General features: G+C 39.5%; 1 protein-coding gene across 2 annotated transcripts in view; it reads right to left on the bottom strand.

The window, feature by feature from the left end:
• The window catches only part of CLIC4 (chloride intracellular channel 4), a 66,715-nt gene that overhangs the window by 41,256 nt on the left and 9,499 nt on the right, over positions 1-15,960 (bottom strand). The window contains exon 1 of one of the 2 annotated variants that reach the window (XM_030324441.1): positions 14,859-14,888. The exons of the other annotated variant lie outside the window; for it this stretch is intronic. Within the exon in view, the coding sequence (XP_030180301.1) occupies positions 14,859-14,873 (15 nt within the window). The 5' untranslated portion in view covers positions 14,874-14,888. Of the gene's footprint in view, positions 1-14,858; positions 14,889-15,960 lie in introns of those variants that run through there. 2 annotated transcript variants of the gene reach the window in all.

Below are 15,960 nucleotides of genomic sequence, written 5' to 3'. Positions count from 1 at the left end.
ACTTGAAAGTTTGAAATTATTTCCAAATTAGTGGTTTTTAAGTTATTCATTTAGTTTCCACTTCTGTCCTAATAGTTTCTAACTATAACTCATTTTTAATGTACCATTTATATATTATCTCCAAGGGTAGATAAAAATCAATCTTTTTAAATTAAATTTTTTTGCTTTTTAATCATTCATCAACCATACGAGGACCGACACTAAATCCTGGAGATCCGGTGCTGGATAAGAAAAGACTGTCCCTACATTTGTAATACCTATGGTCTACAGAGCTGAATCTGAATAATTTAAGAATGTTAGAACACACTAAAAAATGAAAATCAAAACAGGATACAGTGAAACTCAAAATACATTCCCCAACCTTATCACAACTGAAATAGCACTTCAACATTTTCTCAAAAGTGTCATAAACATCCCCCAATAAATCACGGTTCTGGGAGTTTCAGTTTTATGGGCTTTTGCCATGGCTGCTCCTCTGCGTTGGTGATTCAGCTTTTAACAGGAGACTTGATGTTCTTTTGCTTTAGTCTGAATCACTGAACTGAGAAAGCATTCAAAACTGCACAAAAACATGTCTTTTCACTTTATTCTCAAATACAAAAAAAGGAGGGAGCAGGTAGAAGAATAGACAAATTTATCATACTTTACCATCTAAAATAACCTTCTAAAATTTACAGTTATTACTAAAGCCATCGAGATTCAAAGTTACTTGAAGGCAGTTGGGGGAAATCACTGAAATACACAATTCAGCCCACTGTTTTAGCTACATGTCAGGGTTTAATGTTAAATCTTCCTTTTTTAAGCTGCTTCTTCTACCCACAACGATGGAGAGTTAAACCTGTTGAAAGGCAAACAATTCGTTTTCCAGTAGTTTCTAAGGCTATTTATTTCCTTTAGTAAATCACCACATTACGATTCAATTATCCAATGTAGCTGATAGTTTAACTTAAGATAAAAAAAAGCCTGTAAACATGTACCATTGTCTTTAAAAATGAGGTCTTTGACACAGTTCTCACTTCTTCCTCAAGATGATTTACCAACCCGTGTCCCTGAGGACCCCACACCACGATTCCGTTATCCCCTCCCGTTCATCCTGTACAATAAGGCCACGTGAATCAGACACTTGTGACTCAAATCACATCATCTTCCACAAAAATGCCCACTGCCACACCTGTCCTTCAGGTGAAGCTCAAGCCTCACCTTTAAGAAATCTTTCTAGATCACTCTAGCCCAAACCAGTTACCTGTCCTCTCACCTTCTACTCTGGCTTCTCAGACTCTGATGTCAACACAAATCATCAGAAGATCATGTCAAAATGCAGCTTTGGCTCCAGGAGATCTGGGGTAGGGCTCAAGAATCTCCATCTCTTACAAATTCCAAGGGCACAGCAAGCCTGTGCCGCTTACTTAACAGTGAATACTGAGTTGCCTTGTGATCTCTTAAATTGTTACTGTGTATTATCAGTTTCCTATTCATATCCCTGCACAGTTATCTCCTGAGCTAGCCTGTAACTTCACTGAGATGGCATACATTTTTTTCATCTTACCATAGGACCTCATCTGCTACAGATGCTTTACTATTTATTAGCTTTCCATTGATTGCTAACAATGAAAGCCTCTGAGTTACAAAAAATGTGCTCCACGTTATTAGCATAGAAAAAAATATATTTATTAAAGTCAAATCTTCTTGATTAATGCTTCTCAAAAATTTAAATTAGTTCTCCAAGTGAACTTGGAACACAGCTAGCAAATTACAGAAGCCACTATAGCAAACTCTGAGAATTGCCTGCCCAGTATCCATTCTCCTACTTCTTATTGCTGATAGAAGTCCCATTTATAAAACGGGAGTGGGGCACCTGGGTGGCTCAGGCGGTTAAGCGTCTGACTTCAGCTCAGGTCATGATCTCGCGGTTTGTGAGTTCGAGCCCTGCGTTGGGTTCTGCGCTGACAGCTCAGAGCCTGGAGCCTGCTTCGGATTCTGTGTCCCCCCCTCTCTCTCTCTCTCTCTGCCCCTCCCCCTGCCCATGCTCTGTCTCTCTGACTCTCAAAAATGAATAAACGTTTTTAAAAAAAGTTTTAATTTAAAAAATAAAATAAAATACAAATAAAATAAAAGAGGGGCACCTGGGTGGTTCATTTGGTTAAGTGTTGGACTTCAGCTCAGGTCATGATCTCGAAGTTTCTGAGTTCAAGCCCCACGTTGGGCTCTGTGCTCACAATTCAGAGCCTGGAGCCTGCTTCAAATTCTGTGTCTCACTCTCTCTGCCCCTCCCCTGCTCACCCTCTGTCTCTCTATCTCTCTCAAAAATAAAAGAAACATTAAACATTTAAAAAGAAAGAAAGAATTCCCATTTTTGATCAGGTATCCATTCTGTCCTTCCCCCAAGGGACACAGGGGAGGATGACCCAATCCCCAATACTAGGAATAAATCCTGACTAATCCTAAGCCAGTCATGGTAGCTCCATTCCTCTTGCCAGTGATTAGTGGCGGACCTGGTGACTAGCCCCAGTTCTGGTGGACAAGAGTCGCATGAGAAAAGTTTCCTACTCTTAAAACAAAGACACCAGAAGAGGAAACCTTGAATGTGAAACCTCTGGCTGCTGTGGCCAACCTGACGGTAGCCAGAGGCTGCAACCAACCCCAAAAAAGAGCAGAACTGAGAAATGCAGATTTGTGTGGAATAAACAGCTAATATACCAAGTGAAAAACTGTATACTGCAGTAAGTGCCAAGAGGAAAGCAAAGTACTAAGAGTAAGGGTAAAGAGCACCGACTTTGGATGGTCCTAAGAGCTCTCTTAGAGCTAAAGAAAGACAAGGAGTCCGCCATGCAAAGCGCCAGCATGAGTACGACAGAAAGTGGTATTGGCAGGGGCCAGATCATGAGAGTTTCTAGACCAAATTAAGGAGTCTGAATTTTACGTTTACAAAGGGAACAATTTATTCTCCCATGTAACAAATGCTGGCCCAGCGCCTCTCGCGCAGAAAGAAACCACTGCACACGATGGTTCATCAGCAAGGTCTCTGGAAGCAGAGTGTCTGGTTTGATATATGGGTCCTTCTGCTTAACCTGCTGTGTGATATTGGTACACTATTTAACCTCTCTGGGACTCAGTTTCCTTATATGTCAAATGGGGAATAATACTACCTCATAGTTAGGAGATTAAATGAGTTAATATGACAGTCTCTTAAAACACTGCCCAGCATCTGGTTAGTGCTCAGTAACAAAGTATGTGCTAAGTAGAGAACAATTTCCAGACTTCACTGAGCTTGGGGGAAATGCCAGAGAGCAGGGTAACGGGATACCACTGAAGGGTAGGGGCATATGAGGGCAACATCCAACTTCCTTTTTAGGACAGTAAGTAACACTTGCTACCATATGGAGAGCAGGTTGGGGGCATGGAGCTGGTGGAGAACGTACACTGGGAGATTCAGAATGTAGCCTGGATTAGGGGCGCCTGGGTGGCTCAGTCGGTTAAGCGCCCAACTTCAGCTCAGGTCGTGATCTCATGGTCCGTGGGTTCGAGCCCCGCGTCGGGCTCGGTGCCATCGGTTCGGAGCCTGGAGCCTGCTTCGGATTCTGTGTCTCCCTCTCTCTCTGCCCCTCCCCCACTCACGCTCTATCAAAAAAATGAATAAACGTTAAAAAAAAAAAAATTAGAATGTGGCCTGGATTCAAGGCAATGGAGCTGGAGAGAAATGCGTGGATTAAACTGAACCAAGAGGATACAACCCTAAAGACTTGTGGATGGATGACCTGCATGTGGGAAGTGAAGTCAAAAAAGAAATCAAAGAACTAGATTTCTGGTTTGAGGAACTGGGTAGAGGACAGCCTCAAGATAGGGGTGGGGGTGTGCCTTTACTTTGCTGGAAGACAGAGCAATCCCTCAAGAGATGACCATACAACTACCACCACTGCTTGGAAATATTTCTCAAGTGTGAAAGGCTACAAACCAAAACTGACCCTGTTGACCTCAGGACACACTTGGGGGGGGTAGGGTTATGACTTGATACACTTCTGCACTGCTTGGTTTCTCCTTTTTTTTTTTTTTTTTAAGAACATTCTAAAAGAAAATGTTCAAAATGTTTACCCATTTTATTCCTGTCCCTTAACCACTGCCAACATACTAAACTGCTTAAAGATGACAGAACTTCTTTAGAATTCTTCATAATGCTTGAAAAAATGCTGAATGCAAAGTAATCGGGAATTAATGACAGTTGAGAAAGATTCTATTGAGGACATCTGTTCTGTTACATATTGGAAACATATGCTGAAAATGAAAACAAAAGTTCTAATCTATACTCAAATCAAATCTGAAATGTCTCAGCTAGAATCATTTGCTAAAACAAAGTGTCAGATATACAGTGACCAGACTTTACATCTAAGCACAACAAAACTATAACAAAAACAAGTTCTGCTGCAATGTTTCATTTACATTCACCCATCAAAAGCCTAAGATAGGAGGAACAAAGTCTATTATCTCTTCAGAAAATTATATGCCACATGTAATTAAAAATACTAAATGCCAAGTCAGGAAAAAAAAAAAAAAAAAAGACGACCAAAAGTAGAACCCCTTTTCCCATCTGGATCAAAGTGGATTCTACTCCCCACAGGAATCAAACACAACAAATGAAACGTCACAAGTGGCCTACGAACAAGCTAAAAGCTACTGTTTCATTTAGCAGCTTCTCTCTCACTTGAGATGCACTATTATGAAAACGCTTTATTATAGTAATTCTCACAATAACCATATGAAGTTAGGTATTATTTTCCTCATATTTCAGATAAGGAAACAGATTTTGAGAAGCTTAAGTAACCCGTCTTAGGTCCTACAACTGAGGAGTAGCAGAACCGAGTTTGATGGCTGAGGTCCATGCTATTAACCATTCTCATAATTTCTTACACCAAGGTTAGAAAGAGACGCTGGACTCCTACCTGCTTAATCTCATGATTTTGGGGTACAACCACCACCTCACTCATATGCACATTACTACCAAGATAAATCCCCTGACTTACAATCAATACAATGTAATCGACAAATTTCATTTCAAATTTTCTAGAAGCCATATTTTAAAGAGTAAAAAAGAAACACGTGAAACTACTTTAAATAATCTTACTTAATTCTATGTATCTAAAACCTTATTTCAACACGTAAATGACACAAAAAAAATATTACATTCTTTTGTTTGTACTCAATCTTTGAATTCTGGTATATATTTTATAGTACATCTCAATTCAAACGAAACACATTTCAAGCACTCAAAAGCCACATATGGCTAGTGGCTCTCACACTGGTCAGCAGATGTCTAGAGAAAAAGCCTCTGAGTAACCAACACCAAGGTCACCAAGACCACATACTAAAGGTCATGTACCTGAACTCATCAAATCAACATTCAAGCTCTCAGAAATGATTTATTCTTATTCCAAACAAATTTTAACAAGTTTGTCTACCTGACTTACCAAACTACAACAGACGACAACAGAAAAGTAAAGGAAATGGACTGCATGAACACAGCTGAGCGGGCAAAGGAAGAAAGAGAAAACACACAACATAAATACACACAGGCGTGCACACATAAAAAGGAGATCTAGGTTCAAAAACCGTAACAGTTGATGACACTTAGCAAAAAGGCAAAAACAGTCTTCCATACCTCAACAGTTCCCCAGGACATGGCAGCATTATGGAATTCATCAGAATGCTGGCATTAAGTGGCAGTTAAATTCAGCATTTTAAGGGACACCTGGGTGGCTCAGTCAGTTAAGCATCCAACTTTGGCTCAGGTCACGATCTCACAGTTCATGAGTTCGAGCCCCAAACTGGGCTCTGTGCTGCCTGTGCAGAGCCTGCTTGGGATTCGTTCTCTCTCTCTCTCTCTCATTCACTCAAAACAAATAAACTTTAAAAAAAACAAATCAATTTGAAAACTCTCTGTACCATCTTTGCAATTTTCCTATAAATCTAAAACTACCCTAAAATTATAAACTTACCTTGAAAAAAACAATTTGAGGGGCGCCTGGGTGGCTCAGTTGGTTAAGTATCCAACCTCAGCTCAAGTCATGATCTCACAGTTCATGAGTTCGATCCCAACATTGGGCTCTCTGCTCTCAGCACAGAGCCTGCTTCAGATCCTCTGTCCTCCCCTATCTCTCCCCTCCCCACTTCTCTTTCTCAAAAATAAATAAACATAAAAAAAATTTCTGAGGGGTGCCTGGCTGGCTCAGTCAGTAGAGCATGTGACTCTTGATCTTGGGGTTATGAGTTCAAGCCCCACATTGGGTATAGAGTTTACTTTAAAATCTTTTAAAAAATAAAAAGAAGGGGTGCCTGGGTGGCTCAGTTGGCTAAGTGTCCAACTCTTGATTTTGGCTCAGGTCTTGATCTCACAGTTTGTGGGTTTGAGCCCCACATTGGGCTCTGCGCTGAGAGCATGGAGCCTGCTTGGGATTCTCTCTCTCTCTCCCTCTCTCTCTCAAAATAAATAAATAAACCTTTTTAAAAAAAAAAAAAGAAAGAAAAGGAAAAGAAAAAGAAAAAAAACAGTTTGAGGCTTCTGGTATGGTCAAATAGTTCCCACAAATCAACCCTCTACCCCGATAACAATGATAACTTCCACACAAAAGCAACCACTTGTTGGGGCGCCTGGGTGGCTCAGTCGGTTAAGCAGCCGACCTCAGTTCAGGTCATGATCTCACGGTTCGTGGGTTCGAGCCCCACATCGGGCTCTGTGCTGACCAGCTTGGAGCCTGGAGCTGCTTCGGATTCTGTGTCTCCTTCTCTCTCTGCCCCTCCCCAACTTGTGCTCTGTCTCTGTCTCTCAAAAAATCAATAAATGTTAAAAAAAAAGAATTTTTTTTTTAAATAAAAAAAAAAAGCAACCACTTGTGGGCACTGGAGAGTGAACAAAAGCAGCAGACATCGGAGGGGAGCTGACACTTGGAAGAAAGGAAAGACGCTGCACAATTTTCCCCAATTTTTATCTTTTAATCTTGTGCCATGCAGGGCAGCTAAACTCCAAAAGGTTCTGCTGGCTTGAAGAACAGCATTCAAAGCACCACTGGAAAATAAGGCAGAACACCATAAAAAAGACAGCGGGAGAACCAGAGCCCTAAAATCCGCATAAAACTCTGCCTAAATCTCTAGCTAATGCCCAGCACACACAGGCACAGTACAGAATCCAAGCAGAGCAGCTAACAGAACTGAACTGAAATATGAGCTGCCACCCATCATGGGGGAAAGAGTTTTGCACTTTGAGTTCAGTTCATTCCTGCTTTAAAAAAAAGAAGAAGAAGCAAAATCCATACTCTTCAAAGGAACATAACCAAATCCGAAGCTTCTACAACTTGCCATTCACAATATCCAGAATGCAATCCAAAATTATTCCCAGGAAGAAAACAGGAAAACACAACCCATTCTCAAGAGAAAAAAATAATCACATAATCATGGACACACCCTTTCTTGACCCAAATGGTATAATTTGCAGGCAAGGATTTTCAAGCAGTTATTATCACTATGCTCAAGAACTTAACAAAATATAGATGTTCATCATAAAGGAAGATAAAAAATTTCAGTAAAGACTGAAAAGAAAATGGAAATTCAAGAACTACAAAATATACTATCTGAAAATTTTTTAAACCATTACATGGGCTTAACAATAGAACAGAGAAAAGAAAGAGAAAGGTTTATGAATGGGAAGACAGATCCAAGAAGTTAATCAGAATTTTTTTAAGGTGAAAATATGAACAGTCTCAAAGACCCATGGGAAAATATCAAAAGGCCTACATTTTTAATTAGAGTCTCAGAAGGAGAGAAAGAAAAAGAATGAGGCATAAAAATTTTCAAGAAAAAAATGGCTAAACTTTTCCCAAATAAAGACAAATCTACAGATGCAATAAATTTCATGAACATCAAGATTAATATAAAGAAAGTGACAGCGAGGTTAATCACAATTAAAATGCTAAAAAGCAAAAAAATAAAAAAATAAAAAAAATAAAATAGTTGGGAGAAAAAAAACACACTGCACACAAACAATGATTGGAATGACAGTGGAATTTTCATCAGAAATAACAGAGGCCAGAAAATATGGAACATTTTTTAAATGCTTAAATAAAAATAACAACAAAAATCACCCCAAAATCTTATATCCACCAAAAATATCTTTAAAGAATGGAAATAAAATCAAGGCATTTTCAGATAAAACTATGTAGAATTTGCATGTCTGACATTTAAATAAGTGAATGTCTGGAATACAGAAAACTAACTTGTGCTTATTAATATTGTCATGATTATATTACTATAAAAAGAAACACGTGCCCTCTACAATTAGTCATTCGCACTTTGGTCACATACAAAAAATGAATCTCCACCTTTTTCATTGTAAGACTCATTCTTTTAACATATTGTAAACAAAGATAAATTCACTGGGGCGCCTGGGTGGCTCAGTCAGTTGGGTGTCCGACTCTTTAATCTCAACTCAGGTCTTGATCTCAGGGTTGTGGGTTCAAGCCCCTCGCTGGGCTCCATGCTGGGCGTGAAGCCTACTTAAAACAAACAAACAAACAAACAAACAAACAAACAAAAAACAACAAAGATACATTCACTAACTTCCAGAGTCTTCCTCTATCAGCTGAAGACAAATATGTTGGGGTTGGGGGGAGCGGGGAAGGGAGGGGTGAAATTCTTATGCTAGTCAAAATCCAGCAGCCCACTTTCACTAAGGGCTTTAAAATACACACGCTGTAGTATCAACTACATTCAGAAAGAGTCCTGAGAGTAAAAGAAAACTTCCTCCCCCATCTGTGTATGGCAGCTACCCGATTTTAGTGGATGAGAGGTATTTCTCTTCATCAACAAGTTCCCAGACCTAGAAATTCCAGTAAGAGTTCGGAAGTAGGGTCAAAAATCCAACTTCTCCCTTTGTAAAAAATATGAATTCTCCATGAAGTTCTTTTTTAAGAGATTACACTTTAGATAAACAAAATAAAAATAAAGAATTCAGAGAATACATAAGGTATGTGAGCAACTTTAACAACAGACTTACATGATACGGTTGGTTATGCACAGGATATTGGCTATAAAGATATACATCACAGTACTGCTTAATAGCTAAATTTTGGACCTGTAAATGACTAAGAACAGTGGAATAATAATGTTAACAATGAACAATGAAAAAGCGCATTCATAAAAGTGCTACCGAATTTTAACGTAAAATATTAGCAGTCAATAAACATATGAAAGAATGAATCATTCTCTGGTATTTTATTTGGGATTATCTGTGTTTAAAGTTTTCACTAAAATATCTTACAAAATAAAATTTTTAAAATTATATATACCCAGGGTGCGTGGGTGGCTCAGTCAGTTGAGAATGTGACTCGGGCTCAGGTCATGATCCTGTGGTGTGTGAGTTTGAGCTCCACATCGGGCTCACTCTGCTGTCAGCATGGAACCCATTGCGGATCCTATGTCCCCCTCTCTCTCTCTGACCCTCCCCTGCTCACGCTCTCTCTCTCAAAATAAATAAAACATTTTTTTAAAAATTACAAATAAAAAAATAAAATTATCATTCAACAATGTACCGTAGCTGCAAAAGTGAACATTTGGGATTCTTGTCTATCTTCCTGGCTAGCCTAAAATCAATATCAAATATCTGAATAGTACAAGATAGCATGTTTATTACTGAAATTTTTACTTGCTATTTCAACACACAGGTGCATTAAACATGAGAAAGGCAAATCCTAACTTACAAGAGTTCTGTATCTGTCTTATTTTAGACATACAAACAAAACCTTCCCTTTATCTTTTAAGTAGCTGATTTTCAGGTAGTTCATTTGGAAAATAGAACATACTTCTAGTCAAAGAATTCACTCATGAAATATTCTTCATTTCTCGGACAAATTGCCCTCATTGTCACTGAGAATTTTTTATTTAAAGAGAATTTTTATTAGCTCCATTTGTATTTGTTTTCTGATAAACTGCATCTAATTATGAGAATTCACTTATCTGGATCAGACTTTGAAACCTCAGGTCTCAACTTTCTGTCTGGACCTAAATACCCAAGACTAAGGCTACTCTGGCATATAAAATAAATCTGGACTAGACTGGACATCGGTTGTAAGAAACACACCCACTTCACAGATGAGAACAACATTTGAACCTGGTCTTCCAGTTACGTAATTTGAAGACTCTAGGCCTTTAAACCCATCTGTTATTAAGTTTAGATCAATGGCTATCTAGTGAGCCCTAATCATAAAACCCAAATTACAGGTCTCAAGCTCAACAATTGAATACTATTTTTATCTCTGCCATTTTACTGTGAGGTAACACAGAACCCAACACCAAAAACAGATTTAAAATTCTCTTGCATTCATCTATCCCCAGACTACACATACCAATTTGCCCAAAAACTCTCATAGATATTTACTGAATTAGTGAGTTTTCCCCTATATAAAGATTGTGTTGGGTGGAAAATATGAAAGATGAAGTAAACAGTCCCTGATCCTCGACCTCCTAGAATTCACATTCTGGCCCGCAACAAAGATATGATGAGAAATGACTGAGATGAGGGTCAGAAACATACAAACACCAAATGTTCCAGACAGACAGGAGGAAGGATTAGCTCAGCTGAGGGAGGCACAAGGTGAGAGAAGGAGCTAAACCTTGGAGGGCATTTGGTTTCAGGAGCTAAAACCCTTGAAATTATATGTTAAGCTACACTTTTTACAGAGTTTGGTGTACTCCAAAATATTTATAATGAAATACACCATAAAGGTGCATGCATCGTTCTTCTCTCCAGAAGCACAGCACATTCCTAAGTGCCTGAATGCGTCCGCATGCTTGCCAAGAGCTCTGAGGAGGAGCACAGAAGCTGAAAACAGTTATTGTCAGTAAGAATGTTTTGGGGGGCTTTTAAGAGTCTTTATTTGTGAACAACATGTGCTCTGGCCAGAAACAGATTTATTCCTTCATTCTGCTCTACAATATCTGCCACCAGCCAATCAGAAGAGTCTTAATACCACTTGACCACACAGGGATCTGACTTCATGGTTAAAAACCGAATAAACCCAAGAAAATACCATGTAAGACAGACGCTTCTTACAAAAAGACGAAAGAGTCTAGCCTTACAGTAAAAATACATGTGAAAAAGACTTAAGGTTAAAATCACCGAAGAGAAGAGAAGAGAAGAGAAGAGAAGAGAAGAGAAGAGAAGAGAAGAGAAGAGAAGAGAAGAGAAGATTAGAGAAAAGAATTGGGAATAGGAAAATGGCAACAAGGTCAAGAAACTAAAGAAACGAACATATTTACAACCTCCCTCAAAAAAGATATAAGCAACTATTCTTTCTACAGAAAGCAGAATGTGTGTGTGTGTGTGTGTGTGTGTGTGTGTGTGTGTGTGTGTGTGTGTGTGTGTTTTAAAGAAAGATTCCTTATAAATGGTCTGGTTTTTCTTTAAGGGACAAAAGAAGACAGACCACAGGACTAATCAGTTTCATAGCCTTTTAAGTGAGCCAAAAAAAAAAAAAAAAAAAAAAAAAGCGAAACCAAATGAAACAAACAAAAAACCCCAAATCCAAAAGCACTGGCTGATCTCATTAGCTTTGCTTAAGAAACTTTATAGATGTGACTTCACTCCTGGATTACACTTCTATATTTAGTTTATACCTAATATGGATAAAGTCCCGAACTAACAGTCATTTCCTCTCTCCACAAAAAGAAACTTCCTTGCTTTTTTTTCTATTAACAATGCAAAGATTACTGTAGGCTCCTCTAAAGGGAGAGGAGGTTAAAAAAAAAAAAAAAAGAAGAACACAAAGAAAAATATTAACAACTTGGTATGTTACTTCTGTTAAACTCAGACTGCTTGGACACATCTAAATTGTAAAGCAATCCTAAAATCAAATATGTGATGTTCCAGTCAAGTTCCTTAACAAGTTTATGAATAAACCCTTTACAGAACTTTACAATACTAATTAACCAGGCCCCCAAAATGCACAGAGGTGAGGTAATGGAAATTTTAGTTTCCTTTCAAATTTAACCAAGAGAACTGAAAGAAACCAAACTCATTTAACGAACCATCTAGACTTGCTGGTTGTCAGTATGTTTTAGAAATACCCTTAAACGTTCTCAGAATGTTTTCTCTTATTTTTTTATTTTTCAGGGTGACTGAATACAGCAAAGAGTGAAAACAAAACTACGTTAGGTAAACATTCAAGTTTCAAATAAAGAAAAAATATAAACACAAAAGCTCTTAGTGGTTAAGAGTCAGGCTCTGGATAACAAAGACCTCCGTACAAATACTTACTAGCCCTGCAGCCACACACAAGCAATGGCCTCTCTAAGCTTCGTGTGTAAAATAGTATTGATAGTACCTATTTCAGAGTTTATAGGAGGATTAAATTCGCTAACATGTAAAGGGCGTGGCACACCGTGCCTGGACCAGAGTAAATATACACTGCTCTCCAATATCTTATGCCTCTTATTCTGACTTTAACAGAAAAACAAAAACTTACTGCTCATTTTCATGTATCAGTGTACTCTTATACAGGAATAAATTAAGTGGTTTCAAGGAGCTTAAAACACTTTCATAAAATGAAGGGTTTTAAAATCAGTTTACGATCCTTACATCACCTATTAATTACAGCCATGCTAAAGTTTTATCATCATCCCATTGTGGTCTAAAGTGGAATTAAAAAACAACAACAATAACAATCTTAGGGTCTAGAAATAAACTAAGAATTAGGAGACTTCAACTCTCTCTACTCTTACCCCCTTAAAAATTACTAAGCAGAAAACCTGTCAATCTACACTAGCTCAATTTCTTCTGCTACAAATTAAATAGAACCTAATCTCTCCTAAACATGTCTGTATCTCCCATAAAGAAAGCATTAGATAATGGGGCACCTGGGTGGCTCAGTCAGTTAAGCGTCTGACTTTGGCTCAGGTCATGATCTCGTGGTTCGTGGGATCGAGCCCCATGTCAGGCTCTGTGCTGACAGTGCAGAGCCTGCTTGAGATTCTTCACTCTCCCTCCGCTTCCCTCCCTCACGCTTGCTTTCTCTCTTCCTCTCTCTCTCAAAAATAAGTAAACATTAAAAAAAAAAAGAAAGAAAGCATTAGATAAGTGTCAGTTAATGTACGACCAGTTCAACTTTGTAAGTGAAAATGTAGTAGCACAAGGCACTATGATACCAAATCCATAATTCACAGAACCACTAGACAGATTCGATAAGCCACAGATTATTCCTCCACTTCTTTTATGCTCTCACAAAAAATGGAAGGAAGGGAGGGAGGGAGGGAGGGAGGGAGGAAGACACTCCTACTAATAATAAACTCTTAAAACTTTAGCTACTAGTCCAGAAACAGCTGCTGAGGCAGAGTCTAAGATGGCCGAGTCCAATCTGAATGTCCTTTAGTTACCTAGAAAGTGTCAACAGGATCATGGTTCACTTAATTCAGGAATAAATTTGAGACTAATCTTGAATTTTTTTTCTAATTATATCTGCTCTTCTGATAAAGAATGGAAAGTTCTCCACCTATCTATTTGTAGTAGCAGCCTGGCAGATGCTTCTCTTAGCAACATCCCGGAGATTGAAACCACATGTGTTGAACAAATAAACCAACCATGAGCCAGTAGAGTCTTAACTCAGCATGCCAAAGGCCCATGTAATAATAGTAAGCAAATGATGCTTAGTATATGCCAGACCTTGAGTGTTTTCCTTGTATTAATTCTTGTAATCTTTACAAAAGCCCAAGAAGTAGATGCCATTACCCTAGTAGAGACACTAAGGCAGCTAGCGAAAGGCAGAACCAATATCGACACAGTCCACGAGTTCCAGAGACGATGCTCTTAACCACTATGCGACGACAACATAAAGATCCAGTCCTCCAATCGACAACTCAATTGCCTACTTGCAATATTTATTCTAACCATCTTCAACTCTGAAATAGACTATTTAGTGCCACATAGAAAATACAAATGATACTTCAAGTCGATAATCATCCCCTGGCTCTGACTCTGGGCTCTCAAATCTCAAATATTACCAAGGATAGAAAGAACATTTACAAGCAACACCAAAGGCAGCACTATAATCTAGCACAGGGGTCCCTGCTCAGTCATCGAGACAGTGATGGCGACTCTTCAGCCCTCTGGCTGTCAAGCCACATACTCAGGGCCAGGACGCAGTCACGGACTCTCCCCTCGCTCTTTTTTATTGTACGAGGGGAAAAAAGTAAATCTGTTCACTTCAACCTAAAATAAGAGTCATTCTGAGGCACTAAATCAAAACAGCCATAATGCACTGAGCCCAGTGATCTGCATCACAGTCTATTTCTCTGGCTTCTTGTTTGAAAATTTCTGTGAATTTCATAAGCATCTGCTTTTCCCCAATCACCTATTTTATATCTTCTTTTCCCACCAGCCTCCTCTGGAATCAACCCTGAGCACAGGGGTTGTGGGGGGGGGGGGGGGGGAGGAAGCTTCTGTATACTCCTTCAGCAAACATTTTATTGAGTCAACACAAGTAATGCAGTTAGCCCAGTGCCTGGCACATAGAAAGCGCCCATACATGTTTATATTATTTCAATTAAATATGAAATAATCTTCTACATACTTATTCTACCTCATGCATTTGGGAAATGCAACCCAAAAATAAGTCAGTGGTAATAAGCACATCTATTCTAAATATACACAAAACAGACCTTCCTCACTGAAAAAGGCCTCCCAGTCGGTGAATCAGGAGACTCTCATGGGAACTATTTTCCCCTCCAATATGATGATGTAGTGTTCTTTCCAACATTATAGCCCTTTCAGCACATAATTTTTAGAAATGCCTCCCCTTAAAATGTCTCCTCTTCTGACTACCAACCTGTTCCTTCCGCATAGCCAGGTCTCGCGTTAGAGCTGGCATTACACATGGGCTCTGCTGGTACTTTTCTTTTCTCTCTTCTACCCACTCTGCTATGGCTTTCCCACCAGGACTCCACCAAGGCTGCTGCTGTGTTGCCAACGACTTCCAGGCAATAAATCAAACAGACATTCATCTTACTTGACACAAATGGTCACTCCCTCCTTCTTAAAAGCCTCTCCTGGCTTCTTTGGTACCCCACTCTTGTAGCTTTCCTCTCCCCACGCTGCCTTATTGCAACTCCTCCCTGTTCTCCTTTTTCAGCTTCTCTATTACACAACCCCTAAGTGTTGAGAGTTTCTTAGAACTTGGTCCTGGGCATTTTTCCCTACTGCTCCTCATTCACCCAGTGAATGGTCTCACACTTTAAATACTATATAAGCAGCTATATGTAACAAGTCCCAACTTTCTCTACCCTGCCTAGACCTTTTTTTTTTTTTTTTTTAAGTTTGAGAGAGAGGGCATGCATGAGTAGGGGAGGGGCAGAGAGAGGGAGAAAGAGAATCTCAAGCAAGCTCTGCATTGTCAGCACAGAACCCAACACAGGGCTCGAACCCATGAACTGTGAGATCATGACCTGAGCCAAAATCAACAGTAGGATGCCTAACCAACTGAACCACCCAGGCACTACCACCCCCAGACCTCTTTCTGGTTGTGGTTGTTTGCTTTAACATTTTATTTATTTTTAAGAGTGGGGGAGAGAGAGAGAGAGAGAGAGAGAGAGAGCGAGCGAGAGAGAGAGAGGGCGAGCGGAGGAGGGGCAGACAGAGGGAGACACAGAGTCCAAAGCAGGCTCCAGGCTCTGAGCTGTCAGCACAGAGCCTGACACGGGGCTCGAACCCACGAACCAAGAGATCATGATCTGAGCCAAAGTCACACACTCAACCAACTGAGCCGCCCAGGCGCCCCTAGACCTCTTTCAGAACATGAGATCTGTATATCCAACTTTCTACTAGACATATCCACTTGACATCTCTGTCATCCCAGACTCAAGAAGGCAAAACATGAACACTGTCTGCTTCTCCTCCTCCAATAAAAAGCACCGCTCTCAACCAGTGAATCT

This window comes from Lynx canadensis, chromosome C1, assembly GCF_007474595.2.
Source record: "Lynx canadensis isolate LIC74 chromosome C1, mLynCan4.pri.v2, whole genome shotgun sequence".
In the NCBI taxonomy this organism is placed as follows: domain Eukaryota; kingdom Metazoa; phylum Chordata; class Mammalia; order Carnivora; family Felidae; genus Lynx; species Lynx canadensis.
Note: the sequence above shows the minus strand (reverse complement) of the source record. Positions and strands in the feature narration are given on the sequence as shown.